The sequence below is a fragment of the Lampetra planeri genome, chromosome 15, assembly GCF_965212315.1.
Source record: "Lampetra planeri chromosome 15, kcLamPlan1.2.h2, whole genome shotgun sequence".
Taxonomy (NCBI): Eukaryota; Metazoa; Chordata; class Hyperoartia; order Petromyzontiformes; family Petromyzontidae; genus Lampetra; species Lampetra planeri.
The window spans coordinates 8,523,360-8,543,420 of NC_136121.1; the positions used below are offsets into that span (position 1 = coordinate 8,523,360).

General features: G+C 39.1%; 1 protein-coding gene across 5 annotated transcripts in view; it reads left to right on the forward strand.

The window, feature by feature from the left end:
* The window catches only part of PDS5B (PDS5 cohesin associated factor B), a 43,041-nt gene that overhangs the window by 7,391 nt on the left and 15,589 nt on the right, over window positions 1-20,061 (forward strand). For 4 of the 5 annotated variants that reach the window (XM_078600990.1, XM_078600989.1, XM_078600992.1 and 1 more), the window contains exons 6-20: window positions 8,598-8,724; window positions 9,509-9,589; window positions 9,837-9,977; window positions 10,553-10,668; window positions 10,935-11,029; window positions 11,823-11,968; window positions 12,724-12,875; window positions 13,866-13,979; window positions 14,388-14,469; window positions 14,938-14,986; window positions 15,207-15,346; window positions 16,357-16,472; window positions 16,873-16,978; window positions 17,807-17,967; window positions 19,429-19,552. In XM_078600990.1, the coding sequence (XP_078457116.1) occupies window positions 8,598-8,724; window positions 9,509-9,589; window positions 9,837-9,977; window positions 10,553-10,668; window positions 10,935-11,029; window positions 11,823-11,968; window positions 12,724-12,875; window positions 13,866-13,979; window positions 14,388-14,469; window positions 14,938-14,986; window positions 15,207-15,346; window positions 16,357-16,472; window positions 16,873-16,978; window positions 17,807-17,967; window positions 19,429-19,552 (1,750 nt within the window). Of the gene's footprint in view, window positions 1-2,804; window positions 2,849-8,597; window positions 8,725-9,508; window positions 9,590-9,836; window positions 9,978-10,552; window positions 10,669-10,934; window positions 11,030-11,822; window positions 11,969-12,723; window positions 12,876-13,865; window positions 13,980-14,387; window positions 14,470-14,937; window positions 14,987-15,206; window positions 15,347-16,356; window positions 16,473-16,872; window positions 16,979-17,806; window positions 17,968-19,428; window positions 19,553-20,061 lie in introns of those variants that run through there. The other variant, XM_078600993.1, reaches the window with a different exon arrangement.

Consider the following 20,061-nt stretch of genomic DNA (forward strand, 5'->3'; position numbering starts at 1 on the left):
TGTTTGCACATTTGCAAAATCTTCTTGGTTCTTTCGGTAAAGTCACGTGACTTTACCGAAAGAACCAAGAAGATTAATCCCTGCAGTCACGAAAGCTTTAAATCGAAATTTGCAAAATCGTCTCATTTAGAAATTGTATTTTATCTCAAAGCAAAACTGCATTGTTCAAATAGTGAATTAAAAAGAAACGATGCAAGAGATACAAGCAATGTGCAGTGAGCTCTGGTCTTTAAAAAAATTACTGATTTATTAATTCTTAATGTTTATTCATATGTAATATTTGTCGGATTGTTATATATTGGTATTCGGTCTTGATTTATAGCCATGTGAAGGTTAAGTAAGATTATCTGTGTGAATTCTGAAAGCAGTGGAAATGCTATCTGCAGTAATGGTCGAGGATAAAGTATTGCAATTCCCAAATCAAAGAAACCCACAAAATAATGCCTTATAGCAGATTATTCAAGTGAGTTTAAATTGCTTAAGATCATCTTGTCACAGTTAAAATTAGATCAGTTATTTCTCCTAAATATAAATTAGTTTTTTCCCCTTAAGAATTGTGTTGTTGGCTTAGAAAAAAATTACATGCCCTTCAGTGTTTCAAACATAAGAACTAAGTAACTAAGTTCTGTCGGTTTAACAGGTTGAAGTAGCTAAATCCTTTAATACAAATCTTTATAACGTCCCCAGCGTTGCAAGTGTACAATGATGTTTATATATTGCTGCAGAGAATGGGTTTTGCACATGCCATATCGGTTGCTCGTTGGATGTTGTATTTTCAAGCTTTGCATTGGGTTGTCTTGTGCAGCACTGTAGGTAAAGGTGCTCGTAATTTATAATGTTTTATTGTATGATGTCAACGTGTTTCACAGCGATGACTAGCCCATACACCTTAAAAGTATTACGTCCTTGAGCAGTTTAAGGATGATACATTCTGAATTTAGTGTTCACAATACTAAATCATGTACCTGACAAGGACAGAGAGAATGGCTATAGTTTGTAACCTGTATTGCCAATGGAATTGTTACTGTAGTAAGCTAAGATGTATAGCATATAAGCAATATTTTGAAAAAAATACAGCATTCTAATAATTCACTTTTAGTGTAAATCGTAGTGTCTTATTGAGGTATCTGGATCTGTGCCACGCACTAATTTTACGTATGTGCAAGTCAGGCATTTGTAAATGCTATCTCTGACGATTGGCACTTGTATGACTCTTGCACAGATACATTAACCGCCTGTTATTTGAATAACTAACTTAGATATTCAATTTGGATCATAGGCTAAAGTATAAGGTTTGACTGTCCAGGGTCCTGAAATGGCCTTTGGAGTCTTTATCCTTCAGTTAATTGTCTTCGAACATGGTTTCACCCTCAATGTCAGGCAGATGATTGATTTTTCACGAAGGATTTATACACAGCAATGCTCTCTTGATATACTGCTTTTGTTGGTTATGCTTCCTTGACTCAACACAAACCACTCAAATACAGTCATTCCAAAAGGTACCTTAAAAGTGTTGCTCTTACCAGACGGTAATTGAATTTCATCATAATGCTAAGAGGGACATCCTGCTGGAGATAATTTTTCATTTGCCTAGTTACAACTTACAACATGTTTTGCCAGCTCCTTGCAGGACCGTCATGCTAGATCATTTGTCCGTCCACTGTGTCCGTGCTTTTGTTTTTAAAGCCAGTCCTGAGGTTTCCCCTCTGTTTTCTTCATGAATAGTGATGCTTTTCACTGTAGAAACGTGTCTTCCAAGTTTCCCTTCAAACTCCTCGTTTTGATTGCCTTGTGTAAATATCTTGAACTCACACGGATCTTTGCTACCCCACAACCCCTTCCTTGACAAAGTTTACAAAGCTAATGAGATGAATCGCCTGGCCGCTGATCAAAATTGGTGACACCGCACAGTCCACTCCATTCAGTTCTTCATCATTAGTGGGGTTTCCGGAGTGGTCTTTTGTATGATTTAGTCAACTGTGTACTGTCTTCTGTGAAAAAAATAGCTTTATAGCTCATCGGATTCCTCCATTATACATAAATAGGCGCATTCATATTTTGTTTATCTTATCAGTTCGTCATTTTGTTGAGCATTAGCCTCCTACATGACGTAGCCTAAAGTGTCAAAATGTAGCCTAAAGTCTCAAACCCGAATGGATGTCATTAGATGCTACTTCTCTGCTGAAAATACGTTTCCTATAAAATTAGATTAGCAACGATTTTCCAAAATAAAAATCCATAATCATGTATTATTTTAAATCGATTCACTTGGAAACAATCGTGTAACAGATGTATTTTTAAAAAATGTTGATGATAGAAAACTACATTCTTTATAACTTTTTTCGTGTTTAGTTTTTTGTCCTTACCTCCCGCACCTCCTATTAGCACGGTTGGCTACGTACGGTACGAAAGAAGTTAAGCATACATTATTGTACGTACATACGTATTAATTAGAAACATTATCTAAATGCAGCTTACCAGTATCATTAATTCTATTTGCGAATGTCCTACATAAAACACACATGGTTCTTATTGACTTTTGGGTTGCGCGTGATACATTAATTTAAAACCCCTACTGCCCATATATAAGGGCCTTTTATTCTATCTACTTTTGTTAGTGAGCTGTTGTAGGCTTTTTGGTTTGCACGGCAAGGCCTTCCTCAAGCCTGTCAGGGCGCGCACTTCTCTTCCCTCCCTCCCTGCGGACCGGTTTTGTTATGCAGCAGCACTGGCACGGCAACAAGAGTGTAGCATGAGCAGCAAGCGGCAGGCAGGCAGGCAAATGGTGTGAGTTCACTGCCCCTCCTCCACATGTCGGAATGCAGGTTTTACAGTGCACACTTACAGGGTAGGTTTAGAATGCGCGCACAGCCGCCTTTCCTTTTCCCTTTCAGTTGTTATTCGTGCTCAAGTGGCATGTATTGTCAGACCTCTAGTGTGTGTGTGTACACATTGGCGTTTTGTTTATGGAATTGTTTGACAACAAGGATGGCTTTTTATTAATTGCCATCATTAGATATATTTGACTGCTTTCATCCGGAATGCTGGTACAGTGTAAATTCGTCAGCGACGATCAATCCACCGATAACATCTTCTGCGAGCCTTCATCACATCATTATCCCATGATAAATTAATCCACCAAGCACCTGCACATACGCTGATTTAATCCCTCCATCTCTTCGGTGCATGCCCCCTCGGGTACCTCCCATCCCGTAGCTACCACTAGGTCATTATTCTTGATCATCAGTCTTCCCTTATAACCCTGTGTCCTGACCAAGCCTCCTTGACTTGTCTTTAAACAGTTAGAACAATTTCTTTAACCTGTTTTCTCTAATTCATCTGTTTCTCTTTATGTCCATCATGTAATCATGGAACATTTCCTGTGTGAAAAACGACAATTGATACATTTTCCATTATAGGAGGCCCACTGGGTTGTGGGGGATGGGGTTTTTAGACTCAACGGTATTGTTCAGCCATCGCGCATTTCTTTGTCTCACTGGCATATCGTGTAAAGAGAGTTCACAAGCCTGCAGAGTCTTGTGCAGAAAAGCAAATCGTAAGCCTGCTGTTCTGTCGACTAAACATTACGCGTTGCATTGAACCACTGTAGTTTTTTTGACTTGTTAAAAATGCATTATAGTGCTTAATATTAAAGTTAAGTTCTGTAAATGTTTTAGCTTGTCAGTAGATAACAAAAGCAGTCCACCTTTTTTTAAGCAGCTGTGCATTTATAGATGTAAAACATACATAGCTGTACACTGACTGCTCATTATTTAATTAATGCCCACTTTACAGACGCATTGGGAAATGCGTCTGGCCCCTCACGCATCTTCAGGCAAACCATTCTCGACACCCTATCCCCCAGTAATGTAGGTAAAACTGTTGCATGCTTTTGTCCGAATTGACCCTTGAGCCAGTGGGGGCCGTTCCGCAAAGTTGTGGCTTTGCATATCTTCCAGGCTAAAACCCAGTATGCCGGAGGTCGGGGGTTCGATCCCAACTCCGTCGCCTGTATATTTTGAGTTTGCATGTTCTCCCCGTGGTCGCGTGGAATTTTTTTCCGGGTCCTCCGGTTTTCCCCTCTAGATTTAGAAGCATCTATTTAGATTATTTAGATTATTTTTTTTGCTGTAAATGTCCAAATGATAACCCACTTTCTTGAGCTATCATTTGTGGCCAGGTTACGTCTGAAAAATAAGTTAATACCTCTCAGTGGGCTTTGCCTGGTAGGATGGGGATGGTTTAGTTTCATTTGGTATGTTTTTGGATGATTTGTTTACCTTCTTGTACTTTGCACTAGTATGTTTTTGTATTGGACGTCTGTGAAATGCTTTATAGTTTATCGGATTCCTCCAGTATAAATATTCTGATTCTGAACTCTGAATTCACCATCCATGATAAATTGCGGGTTGGTATAGGTGCAATCGACGTTATGAATCATTTTCTAAGAAAAGGGGGGCCTCATCATTGGATCATCACCATGTGTGAACTTTGTCTGAAGATTCAAAAGTTGTAATGGAGACAGAATTGAGATAAATAAATTTAGATGGAGTTGGCATCAGTGAGGTGATAAGGAGAGGGAATAACTCAAGACATTGTACTTCTAAAGGGTGACAACCTCTTTTATCATAGAATGAGAGCTCACAGTTATAACAGAGGCTTCATCGTCTCTTGAAGAATCAGACATGTGTTATAGTTCGATAGTTAATCAGATAAAGTTTCCCAGCTTACACTCAGGCTCTCAAAATACTAAATATGATAGATCTTTCTAGTATAAGCTGTAGCAATAAACCATGACGAATTTAAACACGGAGGCTTTCGTAACCAATATTCATGAAGTTGTTTTAGTTATATCGAGTAAACAGATCGCACACTTATAGGCGCACAGTGATGACATCACGTCACTCCATTTAAGATTGGAAACAGGAATACTTGACAAATTATGGCTATCGCCTGATGATGTTATAATCCTAGATTTGAAGCTTTCGTGACTGCAAGGATTCATACTCTTAGGTTTTTTCGGTAAAGTCACGTAGGTAAAATAATAATAATAAAATAATAATAAATGAAAATAACTAAATTAAATCACGACGTTTCGGAAGCAACACAAGCCTCCGTCATCAGGTGTAACTGGTCCAGTACTCACTGGAGCAGTTACACCTGATGCTACATTGATGTTATAATCATCAGCGAAATATTCTCAAATTGTACATTTTGTGGGTTTGCTCTCCAACACACCGGTGTGCTGAACTTGTAACTATTTTGCACAATTTGTTTACGTGACAAACCTTACGAATTGGCTGTCGGGTGGAGGTGGGTTTACGACTTCGCGATCTAACCCAAAAATCTTTATTATGAACATGATGAAGATGTAGACCAAATATATAAGAAAATTACCAAACCATTAAATGAGAGTAGAGTACATTACAACATCGTAATGGGTGATATTAATGGAAAAGTAGATAAACGATGCAGAGACGATACAATTATTGGTACGTTTGGCATTGGAGAGCAAGGGGACAGATAAGCATCTACTAGGAGTTTGCAGCCAGCAAAAATATGAAAATAATGAATACTTTTTTAAATTAAGAAGCTCAAAGGATGAATTTATAACGAGATTTGACTTGATAAACCCCAGATTGTCAGATGTCTCTGTCGAGAGAGGGAAACGTTCATTGCAGTCAAAACTAAGATGGTAAACATAAAACGTCTAGGTCAGCAGGGAGATAAATATACGTTAACTTAAAACCTATACCTAGATGATCATAATGATGAATTGGATGTAACCGTTTTATATAATACATTCATTAGCATATCAAAGAATAGTGCATTGAAAGTGGAGGAAGGGTTAGAAAGCTAATGAACAGCAAATAGTTTGAAAACCACAAACACATGTTGAGAAAAGTTATGAGAACAGATGGAGATGCGAGACTGAAGATTGAATGAACAGAACTGCAAAACAATTTGGCATTGAATTCAGGAACACAACATACAAATTTTTGAAGATTTCATCACAAGAAATAGCATGAATTAGCAAAGAGGAGGTTTATGATTGGTGGGAGATATTTAATTATAACTACCGGTATATGCATCTTCATGTGAGTGGAGGAATACAAATAATTGCATATAGCCCAGGGCTGCTGTCTCAGATGAAGATGAAGACATTTCAGATGTCACACTTTTCTGGCAAATCGCCTGATGATGCTGGATGTAATTGCCAGAGAAACGTCGTACTCAAATTGTAAATATTGTGCATTTACTGTCCAACACACTGGTGGGCTGAAGTAGTAACTAATTGGTGCGATGTGTTTACGTGACAAACCTTACTGGCTGTGTTAGGTGGTGGAGGGTTACGACACATTTATACTTATGAGACCTAACCCAAAAACCTTGATTATGAATAATATTGGTCGCGAAAGCTTTTGTATTAAGCACACTTCAAGACTCTTTGGTTCTTTCGGTAAAGTCACGTAGAAAAAAATAGATACGATGTTTTGATTGCAACACAAGCAGTCGTCATCAGGTAGAACTAAATTTGAGAGAGGCAAAACTCAGACACGGAGACACACAGACACAGAGACACACAGAGAGACACAAATTCGAAACGTCGTATTCTATTAATTAATTTATTTCTTTCTACGTGACTTTACCAAAAGAACCAAAGAGTAATTCCTGCAGTCACGAAAGCTTCAAATCAAGTTTTTCACACTTCAAGAATTCGTCATTTCTTTTTGTAGTATGTGAAAGGGACAACCTGTCTATCGAGCTGCACTTGAACTGTGCCGGAATAGTATTTGACTTGGAAGCCATGATTGGCCACCCCTGGAATAGTATACAACCAATTATGACAGATTCAGATATACAATATTGTGTCTACCCCTATAAGAGACAAATGCTCTTGCATACATTCAGTGTATGTATGTTAAACTTATTTTGTGTGTGGGTTAAAACATGGGCTTATTTAATCAGTGATCTGTTCTAAAACTTCGAGAGTTGCCTTCAAATTGATAACCCTTGTGTATTCTGAGGAGGATTTTGAAAATTAACTAAAGTTGCCTTATTTGGAACTGCCCAATTGTCACTTGGTAAATGCAGAAGTGAGATGTTCACACTGATGTCACTAGATTGATTAATCTAGTGATGGGGGCACCACGGTGGCGAGATGTTAACTCCCTCACCTGGTATGGAGGAGGTTGTGGGTTCGATCCCGGCCCTGACGCCTGTATTTTTGGGGTTTGCATGTTCTCCCTGTGGTCGCGTGGATTTTTCTCCAGGTTCTCCAGTTCTTCCCTCCATATTTAGAAACATAAATTTAGAGTATTTGGCTGCTATAAATTTCCACGTGATAAGCCACTTCGTTGGGCTATCATTTGTGGCCAGGTCGCTTCTGAAAAATAACTATATAGCTCAGTGGGCCTTACCTAATAAAATAAAAATGGTTTAATGAAACTTACGTCCCATGGCAAAAAAAACTAAAATATAACATTCAATAGGCTTAACCCAGGGGTTGTAAACAACATTTTCTGTCAAATGACGTAACTAGCTTGTACTGGCAGACCCTAAGATATGATATCATATGTACTGGTGCTATGACATCACATGATATCATAACGTTCACGGATAATCTGTACCTCTTGTTAGTGCCTCATCTTTCTCCTGTTTATCTCACTGCCATCTCACCAATCTTGATTCATCTCTTCTTTGCAGTTCTCTACTGTCCTATCTCTTTTCGTTCATCACTCTCTCATCTCACTAATCTGTTTCCCTCAGTGTCTCGGTGAGCCGTTTTTCTTGGCAAGCCATACTTCTCGGTGGCGAGGCCCCTCCTCGAAAGAGCTTTTGTGGGCCCCATTTGGCCCCAGGCTGTCCGTTTTAAGAACCCTGGTCTAGCCTAATCCATGACCATGTTAAACACTGTTGTTCTATGAAGATCACTCCCTGACCCCCCCCCCAACCCTGGCTGTAGAGGGTAGGGAGGGGGTGGGGTTGGGGGGGTGAATGGAGCAGGAGTGGCCCAGTCCACGGACCTTCATAGCTTATCAGGCATGTTCATGATGCATTGATTGTTTAGTCAATTCTGATGATTATGCTCATGATGCATCCATACAATTGTGCATTAAGAGTGGGTTATTTACCAATTATACAGATAATGGGTTACATTTACACCAATTGAGGAGACAAAAATGTACAGATGAGACGTCAAAACGAGCGATTCAAACAAGGTGGCATTGAAATGCTACATAATTTGTGACTGAATTCACCGAATCACTGGGGAAGTGGTGCGGGGTCGGTGAAGAGTCATTACTCGTCCATTGGTCTAGGAACGTGGGTATGTCAACTCAAGCCCTGGTGTTTTTCCTTTTATATGGCAATTAAAATGAACTGACTGAACATGAAAACTAAGTTGAGTTTTATCCATTTTATGGCATCAGGAATTTCTTGATGGTGGTGATCCACGTGATTCTGGGCTAATGCTCTCTTGCCAACAGGCCGACTTACCCACTGGTCATGGATATGAAATTTCAGACTGGTGACTCATAATAGTTTTTTTAATATAATTTGTTTTAATTATTTTTTTATTGTGTATATGATTACAGTAATGGACACAACCAGAAGGTGCACATGCACATGTTGGACCTGATGAGCTCCATCATCACAGAGGGAGACAGCGTCTCCCAGGAACTGCTCGACGCCATCCTGGTTAACCTCGTGCCATCGCACAAGGTCCGTCGCTGTCCCATATGTTCCCCTCTTCTGCGCTCCGCCACCACTCCCATCTCTGAATACCTGCTGACGGGGTTTCTTAGGTCACTGGGTCAGTGGGTGGAAGCTGAATGTTCAATGATGTGCGGGTTATAATGTGTGGTGAAGTGTGCGTTCAGTTTTCAAAGTTGATTGTCCATGCAGTTATTACATTCATATTGCTATTGCTCATTAATGCACCCTCTTAATGCACTCACTTCTGTGCTCCTGCACCCATTCAGTAAATACCCACCGATGAGTTGGTTCAGTCACTGGGTCAGATTTGATCATGTTATTGAGAATGCTAATGGTGGGTGGAACTTAAGCTGAATGTTAGAATTAATTAAATATGTTGATGGTATATGTTTGTTTTTATGTTCGCTGATTGGTGGGGTAATTTCAGTTTGAAATATTTTCATTGTGTTTATATCTCTATAGACGGTGTGTTTGTGTGTGTGTATATATAATGTATCTCTATAATAGGAGCGATTGTAAAATATTCAAATTGTAATATTCAAATTAATAGTGTGTGGTAAAATGATTTTTTTTTTTACAATTATGCTTATTGAGTAATAAAAAATGTTTGTGCATGTAAATAATTGCATTAATCTCCCTGTTATGTATGTATGTTGAATATAATTGGTTTCACGTCTTAACAGTTAGCACCTTATCAGTGGAGTTACGGACTTGAGCAAATATGTGATACTAAAGGTTTTAAAAATATTTTCCTGTGAATACCATTGTGTAATATATTTCTATTTTACAGAATTTGAACAAGCAAGCATATGAATTGTCAAAGGCACTTTTGAAAAGGACAGCACAGAGTATTGAGCCTTATATAACGAATGTAAGTTACGATCATTTTTGCGACATGAGAGATGTTTAATCTTTGTTCACTTTTGGAAACACTAGTAATTTCGAAATGATTTCTGCTCTTGCATTACAACTGATGTATACATAGTGCCTAACCAACATTACACATTGGGCCTCATTGCACTTGACCAAACCTATTAGCTCAAGAAAATGACCTCATTGGACATTGCGTAAGATTTTTTGTCTCCCTAATTCTTCCCCTTGCCCGGTTTCTTTTGCAGTTCTTCAACCAGGTGCTCATGTTGGGTAAGACGTCCGTGAGTGATTTGTCAGAACACTTGTTTGACCTCATCCTCGAACTCTACAACATTGACGCTCACCTGCTGCTTTCCGTCTTGCCACAGCTGGAATTTAAGCTCAAGGTGAGCAAATGATTAATCTCACCGCTGACAGCGGCGGGAACACTGAACGTTAATTTCTAAACTGCTTTATTATTCTGCGTCGCAAAGCTCGCTACATTTAATCATTATAATGCACCTTGCTTTGTCCAGGAAAGCCTCAATGAGTGTTGGCTTTTTGCAGGAGGGTTCTGTATTTCAATGTTTGGCAAATTTCATGCATAAGTGTTAAGCGTAGGGGGGAGGGAACCACAGTGCCTGGAGAAAACTCACGTATGCGATGAGGTAACACTTAAAACTCTGTACAGAAAGATTCAAGAATCCATGGCCCAACCCCGTTTAGCTGCTGAGATTGGGCTGTAGGCATGTTGTGTGTGTTGTAAATTGAGGCTGTGGTTTATTAAAATAGACCTGAGGAAGTGTATATGCCTGTCGTTAACTACATGCCCCCCACAAACAACGTAATAATGCAACATTAAGGTGTGCAGACTGTGTAGTTAATGTGGTAATAAGAAACTTAAAAGTTGGTAAATTAACTCATAAAGTCTAGGCTGCATTGTTTAATTTGTTTTTGGTGGGTTTTTTTTCATTCTCCACAGAGCAATGATAATGAAGAACGACTGGCTGTGGTAAAACTGCTGGCTAAGATGTTTGGAGCAAAAGACTCTGAACTGGCAGCACAAAACAAGGCACTTTGGCAGTGCTTTTTAGGACGGTATAAAAACTTTATTTCAAAAGATAGCCGTTTGTTTATACGGTTGGCGCACCCCTAACATAAAGCTGCTGGATTTTTTAAAGCATTCTACACAATAATCTAGGTTTACACAGGGGATAAGGCATCATTTGTATTGACACTTAAATGGTTTTAGAAGCTGTGGTGCTATCATCCAGTTCACAGTTTTCCATACCACTGCGGAAAGATTACAAGCCTTGTATCCTGTTGCTATTATTAATTCTGCTAAATGTCATCTTTGTATTTAGGTTTAATGACATCCATGTGCCAGTGAGGTTGGAATGCGTTAAATTTGCCAGCCACTGCCTGATGAACCACCCAGATCTGACAAAAGACTTGACTGGTAAGAGAACAGTATTACAGCTACCATACATACACAACACGGTACATGTGACGACGTCACACTTATCCCTCTATTTAAGATCGAAACAGGAGGATTTGTCCACAACTCTGGATGTCGCCTGATGATGCTGTTTGTAATTATTGGTGAAACGTCGTACTCGAATTGTAAATGTTGTGGGTTTACTCTCCAACACAGCGGTGTGCTGAACGAGTAACATATTGCCATGTTTTGTTTCCCTGACAAACCTTGCTAATTAGCTGTGTCGGGTGGGGGCAGCTTTATCGACACATTTATATTTACGCGATCTAACCCAAAAACCTCTGTTATGGATAATATTGGTCGTGAAAGCCTACGTGTTAAACTGAGAACACAGTACAATTGTCATTCACTACTTAAGTAGTGATGATTTCACCTCTGTCTTTTGGCATGATTGATGCTTACCAAGATCATGTGGTATAATGGCCATACCCAAATACTCAAAGACAACATCATGCAATATACTTTATTATCTTACTTAAATAATGATTAGCATTGAAGATTGGATGAATGATAACAGATCTCAGCTGATTATTTTAATTAGAATTACTTCACAGTCTGTTAAAATAATACTTGGGTAATTTATATCTATTTAGCGTTTTTATAATTATATTAATATAAATTACATAATTGGCTGTGTTTCACATCGTTTAATCACATCAGCTACATTACAAGGCTCGTTATAGTAAAAAAAAGTAAGTTTGGGATTCTGTTATGGGAGAGAATTGCATTTTATTAATGCATCTCTTTTTTGCAGAGATATTAAAGGTGCGTTCGCACGACCCCGAGGAAGCAATCAGGCATGACGTCATAGTTTCCATCGTCACTGCTTCAAAGAAGGACCTGTCTCTGGTTAACGACCAGCTGCTGGGCTACGTGCGGGAGCGCATGCTGGATAAGCGGGTGTGTATGCTGCCCAGTCATCACTACATTGCCCGCCTCGCTCATGAGCAGACATCTGCTGTTATAATACAGAGCATGCCACGGTGGCGAGATGTTAACTACCTCGCCTGGTATACAGAAGGTCGTGGGTTCAATCCTGACCTTGACGCCTTTGTATTGAGAGTTTACATGTTCTCCCTATATAGCTCAGTGGGTCTTACCTGGTCAGATAAAAATAAATAAAATAGTTTCTGTTTTAGGTAATTCAAATAATGTAGCATTGCATTGTCTTACACCAGTTTTCATTTTATTTTATGCACATAAAAATATACGCGGGTAAAAACCTCGCTTTGCCCAGATGGACATTTTGTGGCATTTCAGTGTAGATGTGCATGAGATTGGTGAAAAAGCTGTACTCTACATCATAATAGAAAGACAGATACTGAATTGTTTTGGACACATAGATGTGTGTGATGGGGGGAAACCCCTGGAGAAACCTGATCATTGGTAAAGTATATGGAAAACGGAATAGATCTAGACAGACTAAGATGGACAAAGAGTATTAATTTAACGAGGGACACTAAAGCAATGCTATAGAAAAGCCCAAAGAGAGTGCATGCTTTTCTTGTTCTTGACAATATACTGAATGTAGTAAACACGCAACTTTACTTTTGACCGATGCTAAACATTGCTGTTGCTAAAGAACGATGATATAAATTGGTTTTGTTTGGGGCTCTGTAACTAACTGAAAATGTGGTATGGTGTGTGCACCGTAGTGGAGAGTTCGTCGGGAGGCAATGATGGGCCTGGCTCTAATCTACAAGAAGTACAGTCTGCACGCGGAAGCCGGCAAGGAATCGGCCGCTCAGATTGACTGGATCAAGGATAAGCTGCTCCATATCTACTACCAGAACAGCATTGATGACAAGTGAGCCTCATAATCCCCTCCTTTATCCACCCAGTGGGATTCTAATGCACGTGCTTTGGTGGGATGCCTTATTTAGGTTTTGTGATGTATATAAATATTGCCCCGTGATGAAATGACACAGGATACGCCCCGGTCTCGTTAGATCTTTGAAGCTAAGCAGGGGTTGAGCCTTGACACTGCTTGAATTAGGCAGTCAAAAAACAATGAAAGTAAAGCAATTGGAAACAAACAAAAAATGTTTCGTGACTGCAGGAATTCATATTCTATGGTTCTTTCGGTAAAGTCACGTAGATAGAAAAATAATAATAAAATAATAAAAATTTAACTGAAGTGAATAAAAAATATCACGACGTTTCGATCGCAACACAAGCGGTCGTCATCAGGAACAGGGGCTGATGACGATATTTATTATTATTTTTTATTCGCTTTATTTTTATTATTTTATTGTTATTTTTTCTATGTATGTGACTTTACCGAAAGAGCCATAGAATATGAACCCCACTCGTCGACTGCTAGCACACCTTTGTCCCCTTACCTCTACAACTCGTGCTGACCAGCACGGTAAAATATGGTCAAATTATCTCCACTAACCCGTATTGGCTTCGGGAGGCCCCTCATCCAACATCTGATTTGACAAATCGGCTGCACATGTAAATAGATATGCTCTGCTTACATTATACCTTTTATGTACTGCTATATGAGTTTGGCAGTTGTTTCACTGGAATGCCAAGTGTATTATGAATAATGTTACTTATGTACACTTAATTTATACCCACATTTGGGCACCCCAATAAGAATCAGCAATGTATATATCGCTAGTAGTTACCAATAATGCTATACCTACATAACTATCAGATATAGTTCATACAGGAACTTTGTTGCTGAACATGCCGTTTTTTAATTTCACTTGTGATAAAAAATGTAGGCATGCACTTATTTGTGTTATAAGAACTATTATTTCTACACCTGCATCATTGATTGTTCTTTCAGACTGCTGGTCGAGAGGATCTTCGCACAATACCTCGTGCCTCATAATCTTGAAACGGAAGAGAGAATGAAGTGTCTCTACTACCTCTATGCCACTTTGGATCCCAATGCAGTGAAGTACGAAATTCACTGTATACATTGTCACCTCATAGAAAATTTAAATAAGTTCCAGCCATTCTCAATCCACCCATGGGTTAAGGTTTTTGCACGCCATGTCGCTCTTTTGAGTGGTTTTTATTACTATTCTTCACGCTGGTAAGTGTGGGTTGATGTGTTGGAGAGGGCAGGACAGATTTTGACATTACTTGCCACTGATGTTAGCTTTGGCTGGGAATGAAACTCTGCTCGCCTAGTTCACAGCACAGTACTCTACCCACTGTACCACCACTCTGCCCCTCAACACACGCATAATGGTTTTCAATATAAACTCATATTTTTAATTGTACGTTGATTTCATTAGATATTAAAGGTGAAATCGTTCATCCTTGTATTCTTACTGCTATATTTTACGTGTGTTTTTGCCAGAGCTCTCAATGAAATGTGGAAGTGTCAGACGATGCTTAGGAACCACGTCAGAGACCTCCTGGAATTGCACAAACAGCCACCGGTGAGCACGCCCTCTGCATTCCACAATATGTCTTGCAGGCGTTTACAATCACGTGAATCATTAAGGTGCCACAGCGTGTATGTGGGAAATGCATAAAAAAATTCTGATTTAAAGCTTTCGTGACTGCAGGGATTCATCTTCTTGGTTCCTTCGGTAAAGTCACGTAGAAGGGAAATAATAAAATAATAAAAATACAACATTAAATATTATGGAAAACATTATTTTTTATTCTGTTGTATTTTTATTCTTTTATTATTTCCCTTCTACGTGACTTTACCGAAAGAACCAAGAAGAAAAAAACAAATTCTGTAAGTTTTCCTATAATTTGATTGTTGTATCCCCAATGAATTCGAGCCAAAAGCTTGCCATGCCTCTTACTCTGTATGTACTAGTTGCAGTCCAGATCTCTGTAGTAGTTTGACATCTGCCTCTGGAGTGTAACTGTAAAACTTTTTTGTTTTTCTTTAGTCGGAAGCAACAAGCAAAGTCATGTTTTCCAAAGTCATGATCCTTGCAAGTAAGTGATTTAGCATTGTAATGAATATAAAATTCGCATTTGAAGTCTCACCATTTTAAACTTAGGATAATAATTAGGTATAAAAAACATCAATCGTGTTTTGTCCAGTGTTCATAGACATATAAGCAGACTTTAACCAAGCTGGAAGAACTCGATATAGACAGACATTTATTTAATCGTTACAATAGCTGACTATTGGACAATGACCTTTTCACCTTAGAGCACCTACCAGACCCAGGCAAGGCTCAGGACTTTATGAAGAAGTTCAACCAAGTGCTGGAGGAGGATGAGAGAATTTCTGGACAGTTGGAAGTACTGGTGGACAATGCATGTTCTTGCAAGCAGGCTGAGCTGTGTGTGGTAAGTATTAAACATGAGCTCGCATTCATGTCTGGAAGAAAATGTTCACATTAATCAAATAATGAGTTACTTATTTAATACATTTAAATGATAATATTCAGACAGTTTTTACTTCGCATTGATAGCTGGTAAAAAAAAAAACCTGAGAATTCCCATTGGATATTTGGTGTCTTTGTTCAATGTCTTCTACTCAAAACCCAAGTAATTTATTAAAGTTTCTCTTGAGAGGATGGTGAGTGATGGGTTAATTGCCTCCTGTTTATTAAGAACCTGTCAATCACCTTTTTAATTTCCTTAACAATTTTTTTGGCCTGGTTTGACAACACTGTATTTGGTGGAAGTTTCTTTTAAATTACAAGAACTGTAAAGAAATGTTAATGTGAACTGGGTGAATTAAGGCGGCTAGTGCTTTTCAGCAGACTTGGACCAGAGGCATGCAACAGAGCGCTGGTGTGTTCACTTGTAGTACTGCACCTTTATGGCTGCTCATTTCTAACTTTACCACCTCGTGGTGAACATTGGAAGTACATATGCAGAAACTAGTCTTGGATTTCGGTCTCATTTTGCTTCTGCCTATGTTTCTTATGTAGCAAAATGTCCAATGGCATAGTCTTTAATTGTTCATGAAATATTTCGTCGTGAAATTAAGTAAATTTTTGTTGGTTTAACAACTTAAAGTATAAACCAATCGGTATCAAGGTTTCAATTGCATCATGGGACCTCCTTTGCCAGTACCAAAATATGAGAATAGGTTTCCCCTTTTTCTGGCAACAAAACAGGTGTTAAGATGTTAAAACACCAAACTGAAACCTTACAAGGAATCATGTCTGCATTAACCACAATACTTTTGGTCAGAATGCAAACAAAATACATACTCTGATAATATTTGCATTTTCTTTGAAACTGATTGGTCCACACCAGAAACAGCTTTCTCTGGTGTGGACCAATCAGCTTTCTCTGGTGTTATTACAAGTCGTTAATGTGCAAATGCTTTTGTGCCTGTGTTCTAGCGGGAAATCACTAAGAAGCTCGCAAACCCCAAGCAGCCCACTAACCCCTTCCTGGAGATGGTGAAGTTCCTGCTGGAGAGGATTGCGCCCGTCCACATCGATGCTGAGGCTGTCAGGTACGTGGAAGTGCCATGTGCGTACGTTATTACGCACACGTGTAGGTTGCTGTTTCCTCTGTAGGCAAGTGAGCGTTAAACTCGGTCAGCAGCATGTAAGTATTACAGAGCTACAAAAGGCGACGCTGGAGCGATTGTCAACCGAAGTGTCCTGACAATCTAAGAGAAGCACTTTGTGATGACAATTTAGTGTGACAGCGCTTCCTGTAACATCACTTCCTGCTGATAAGCATGCATAGAGTGTTAAAAGTGTAGATGACGTTATAGTTATTTCTTGATTGGTCCATCGACAGGGCTACATTTAGCCACTTAAGAGTGGTTATTAACCTCGACAATATGCTGTGTTAAAATTACATGTCAATTTGTCTTAAAATGCCAACTACCTTTTGTGTGTCTGCAGCGCCTTGATAAAACAAATAAATAAGTCCATTGAAGGGACAGCCGACGATGAGGATGAGGGTATTTCATCCGACACAGCCATCCGTGCGGGATTGGAGCTCCTCAAGGTTTGTGTGGAGATGGAGTCTGGTGTTTGGTACTGGTTTTGTGCGCAGATTTCCTCTTTGAAACAGTTGCATTGGATCGGCAATGCAGGTGAAGCTATGTTAAAGTAATACGTCTTAAAGTAAGCTTTAACAACTTTTATGTATTAGTCTATTGTTAATATGCTTGGGAGTTTTAGAGTTAATGTGGGCAGCATTTGAGGAAGTGTCAGTAGCCAATTTAAATAAACTACGAGTTATAAACTTTAGTAACTTGTAACAATATCCTGCAGAAGAATACACATTATGGGTTGTTTCGCATGGTGCATTATGGGTTGTTTCGCATAATATTGTGATTAATTAGGGAACGTGTTTCGCATATGTGCTCTTCTAAAAAAAAAATAGTAAAAAAATGCGCAATTTGTTAACGAGGAATGCACGAGGTGAAAGTTTACTTTTTCGATATAATAGCGTTCAGTACGCTCATAGCACATATCACCAAATACCCTTCACTAAATGGAGGGTATTTGGTGTATTTATTTCGAGTTTCAATGTATGTTAACTAAAACTTATGATCATGCCTTTTTGTACACTTCATGACATAAGTCACACATTTTTTTCCCCAGAAATGTCAGTTCGGAACAACCCCTAATTTTAACATGTCTCTGGGAAATTTCAGAGTTCACTTTAAGTAATTTTGAGTTAAGTCGCATTTCCGAAGAACGCATCCCTTACATACAGCGGGGAATTCCTCTAATAAGTTTGTAATGTTAAACTGACATTACACTGGGAGGTCGGTGTAACGTTGGTAATGGTAATTGTGACATCCACGGTGGCATTGGTCTGTTGTAGGTGCTGTCCTTCACTAACCCGGCGGTTTTCCACTCGGCCGAGACGTTTGAGTCGCTGCTTCACTGCCTGAAGATGGAGGACGAGAAGGTGTCTGAAGCGGCGCTGCAAATCTTCCGTAACACAGGGCACAAGATCGAAACGGATTTCCCGCAGATTCGCTCGTGAGTGCTGTCTCTGTGTGGCCCGCTTAGGGTTTCAACATTGGGCGTGGTGGCACAGACCTGTAATCCAGCACTGTGGAGGCAGGGGTTGGTAGTTCAAATAAATATTTCAATATATCCTGCCATTGCTTGCTCATGCGTCTGCTGGCAGAAAGGTCTGCACCAGAAAACGCTCTTGAGAGGGTGTTTTGGCCTATGCCCCCACACTGACCATACGTCTTATTTAAATATATGTCTTTGTGAAAATCAAATCTGCTGGGGTTGCAAGATGGCTAGGAGATGTCATAGCAATTGAGTATGTGAACTCTCGTTTGTGTGGACATTTGAGCGTTGTCTCTACATGGATTTGCTCTGCGTTCTGAAATTTCTTCCTGCAAGCAAAATTCTGTTTAACAAGGAATTTGGTTGAACCTCCCAATACAGAGCTGTCTTGATTGATATGTGTTGACCGTTTCTAGAGTCATTCCTGGATAAATAAAGTCCGCTATTATTAACAAGGGCCTAAAAGTGTTTGCTTGTATCCCTAACTATTGGCCATTTGCTGCATTTGAAAGTAAATATATAATTGAGTAAGGTCCGATTCAGATTCATCTGTTTTTCACAGAACTGGTAAACAATTTTCTGTAGTAGGTAATTGTGACTTGGCCAAAAGACAAGTGCATCAGTTTGAGGTCATTCGTCATACTGAGCTATGATAATGTTATCTTCTTCACTGCAATGTAAGTGCGTTTTATTCTATAAGTATGTAGGCAAAGGCATCTGCTGCTTTCTGGCAAATGATAGAGTAGTGCTTGTAACCACTATTTCGAAAGGTAATGAGATTCATTGGCTAAACGGGGTTGTAAAATAAATATTGAGCATGCAGTCCCTCTACATGTGGATTTATGTGCAGATAATCGCTGACACTTGAAACAACTTTAGAATGAGCAGGTGAAAATGATTCCAGAGCAAACCTGTTTATCAAGTAGAATTGGTTGTTGCTGTGTCTGCGCTCTCGTTCTGCTTCATTGTGTTATAAATTACTTCAATTGTGGGTTTTTGCCACTGGCAAAACAGTCCTCTTAGAATGCGTTTTGCGGATTCGAATTGTTGTCTTGTAAACAAATATAAATTAACAATTGTCGTAATTTTAAATATGTATTCAAGAAGGCCACGGAGTATTCATGATTGTATCATTAAGGGTCTCATTTTAATGTTTGCTCAATTCCTTTGTAAGTGTTTTTGCATGTAGCAGGAAAGCAAGACATTTAGAAAAAAATCCAAATAAGAATGGAGAACGTTTGAACTTTGCACAAGTAGCCTCTATATATAGGCACCTCATGGTCAGTCACTTGAGTGATTGCTATCTTCCCATCTACTGCATGTAAAATTACCTGGTGTGCATGACATGGATAGGGGTGAGAGAAATCCCTGCTGGGAAGAAGTGCCTGACGTCCTTGCCCTGCGCCCTCTCTCCGTCAGAGCCCTCATCCCGGTACTGCAACAGAAGGCGAAAAAGGGCACCGCTCAGCAGGCCAAGCACTCCATCCACTGCATATTCACCATCTTCTCCAACCGAGATACACAGTTCGCTCAGATTTTTGAGGTATTAAGACTGAGAAGAAGTTAAATTGACAACAATCTCTTAATGCCCTCTTGGACTGCAAATTCAGCAGAGCTTTCCATCAGATATGTTTTGCTTACCTTCAAGTAAAACATTAAATCAAATATTCTTGGGTTTTTTGGTAAAGTCACGTAGATAGGTTCAAATAAAATATTATTTTACAATTATTTTGAATTCCTGCAGTCACGAAAGCTTTAAGTCAAGTTTAAATCAAATGTAAATTTTCTTATGGTGGTGGGGGGTACATGATTAAATACGAGCTTTTACTTACAAATTGGTGTAGTATGCAGATAGAACCTAAACTGAAGTTACCTTAGAATCTGTTGTTACCATAGCCAGAATCTCTATAGAAATTGATTTTTTTATGAGACAAATTAAATGCATGCAGTGTAACTCATTCAATTTCACATATATCATCACTTTACAAGAAAGCAACTTTCAGCAATGGGTCAACATTGTGTTGTGACATGTATTGCTATGTGTCTTTAAAC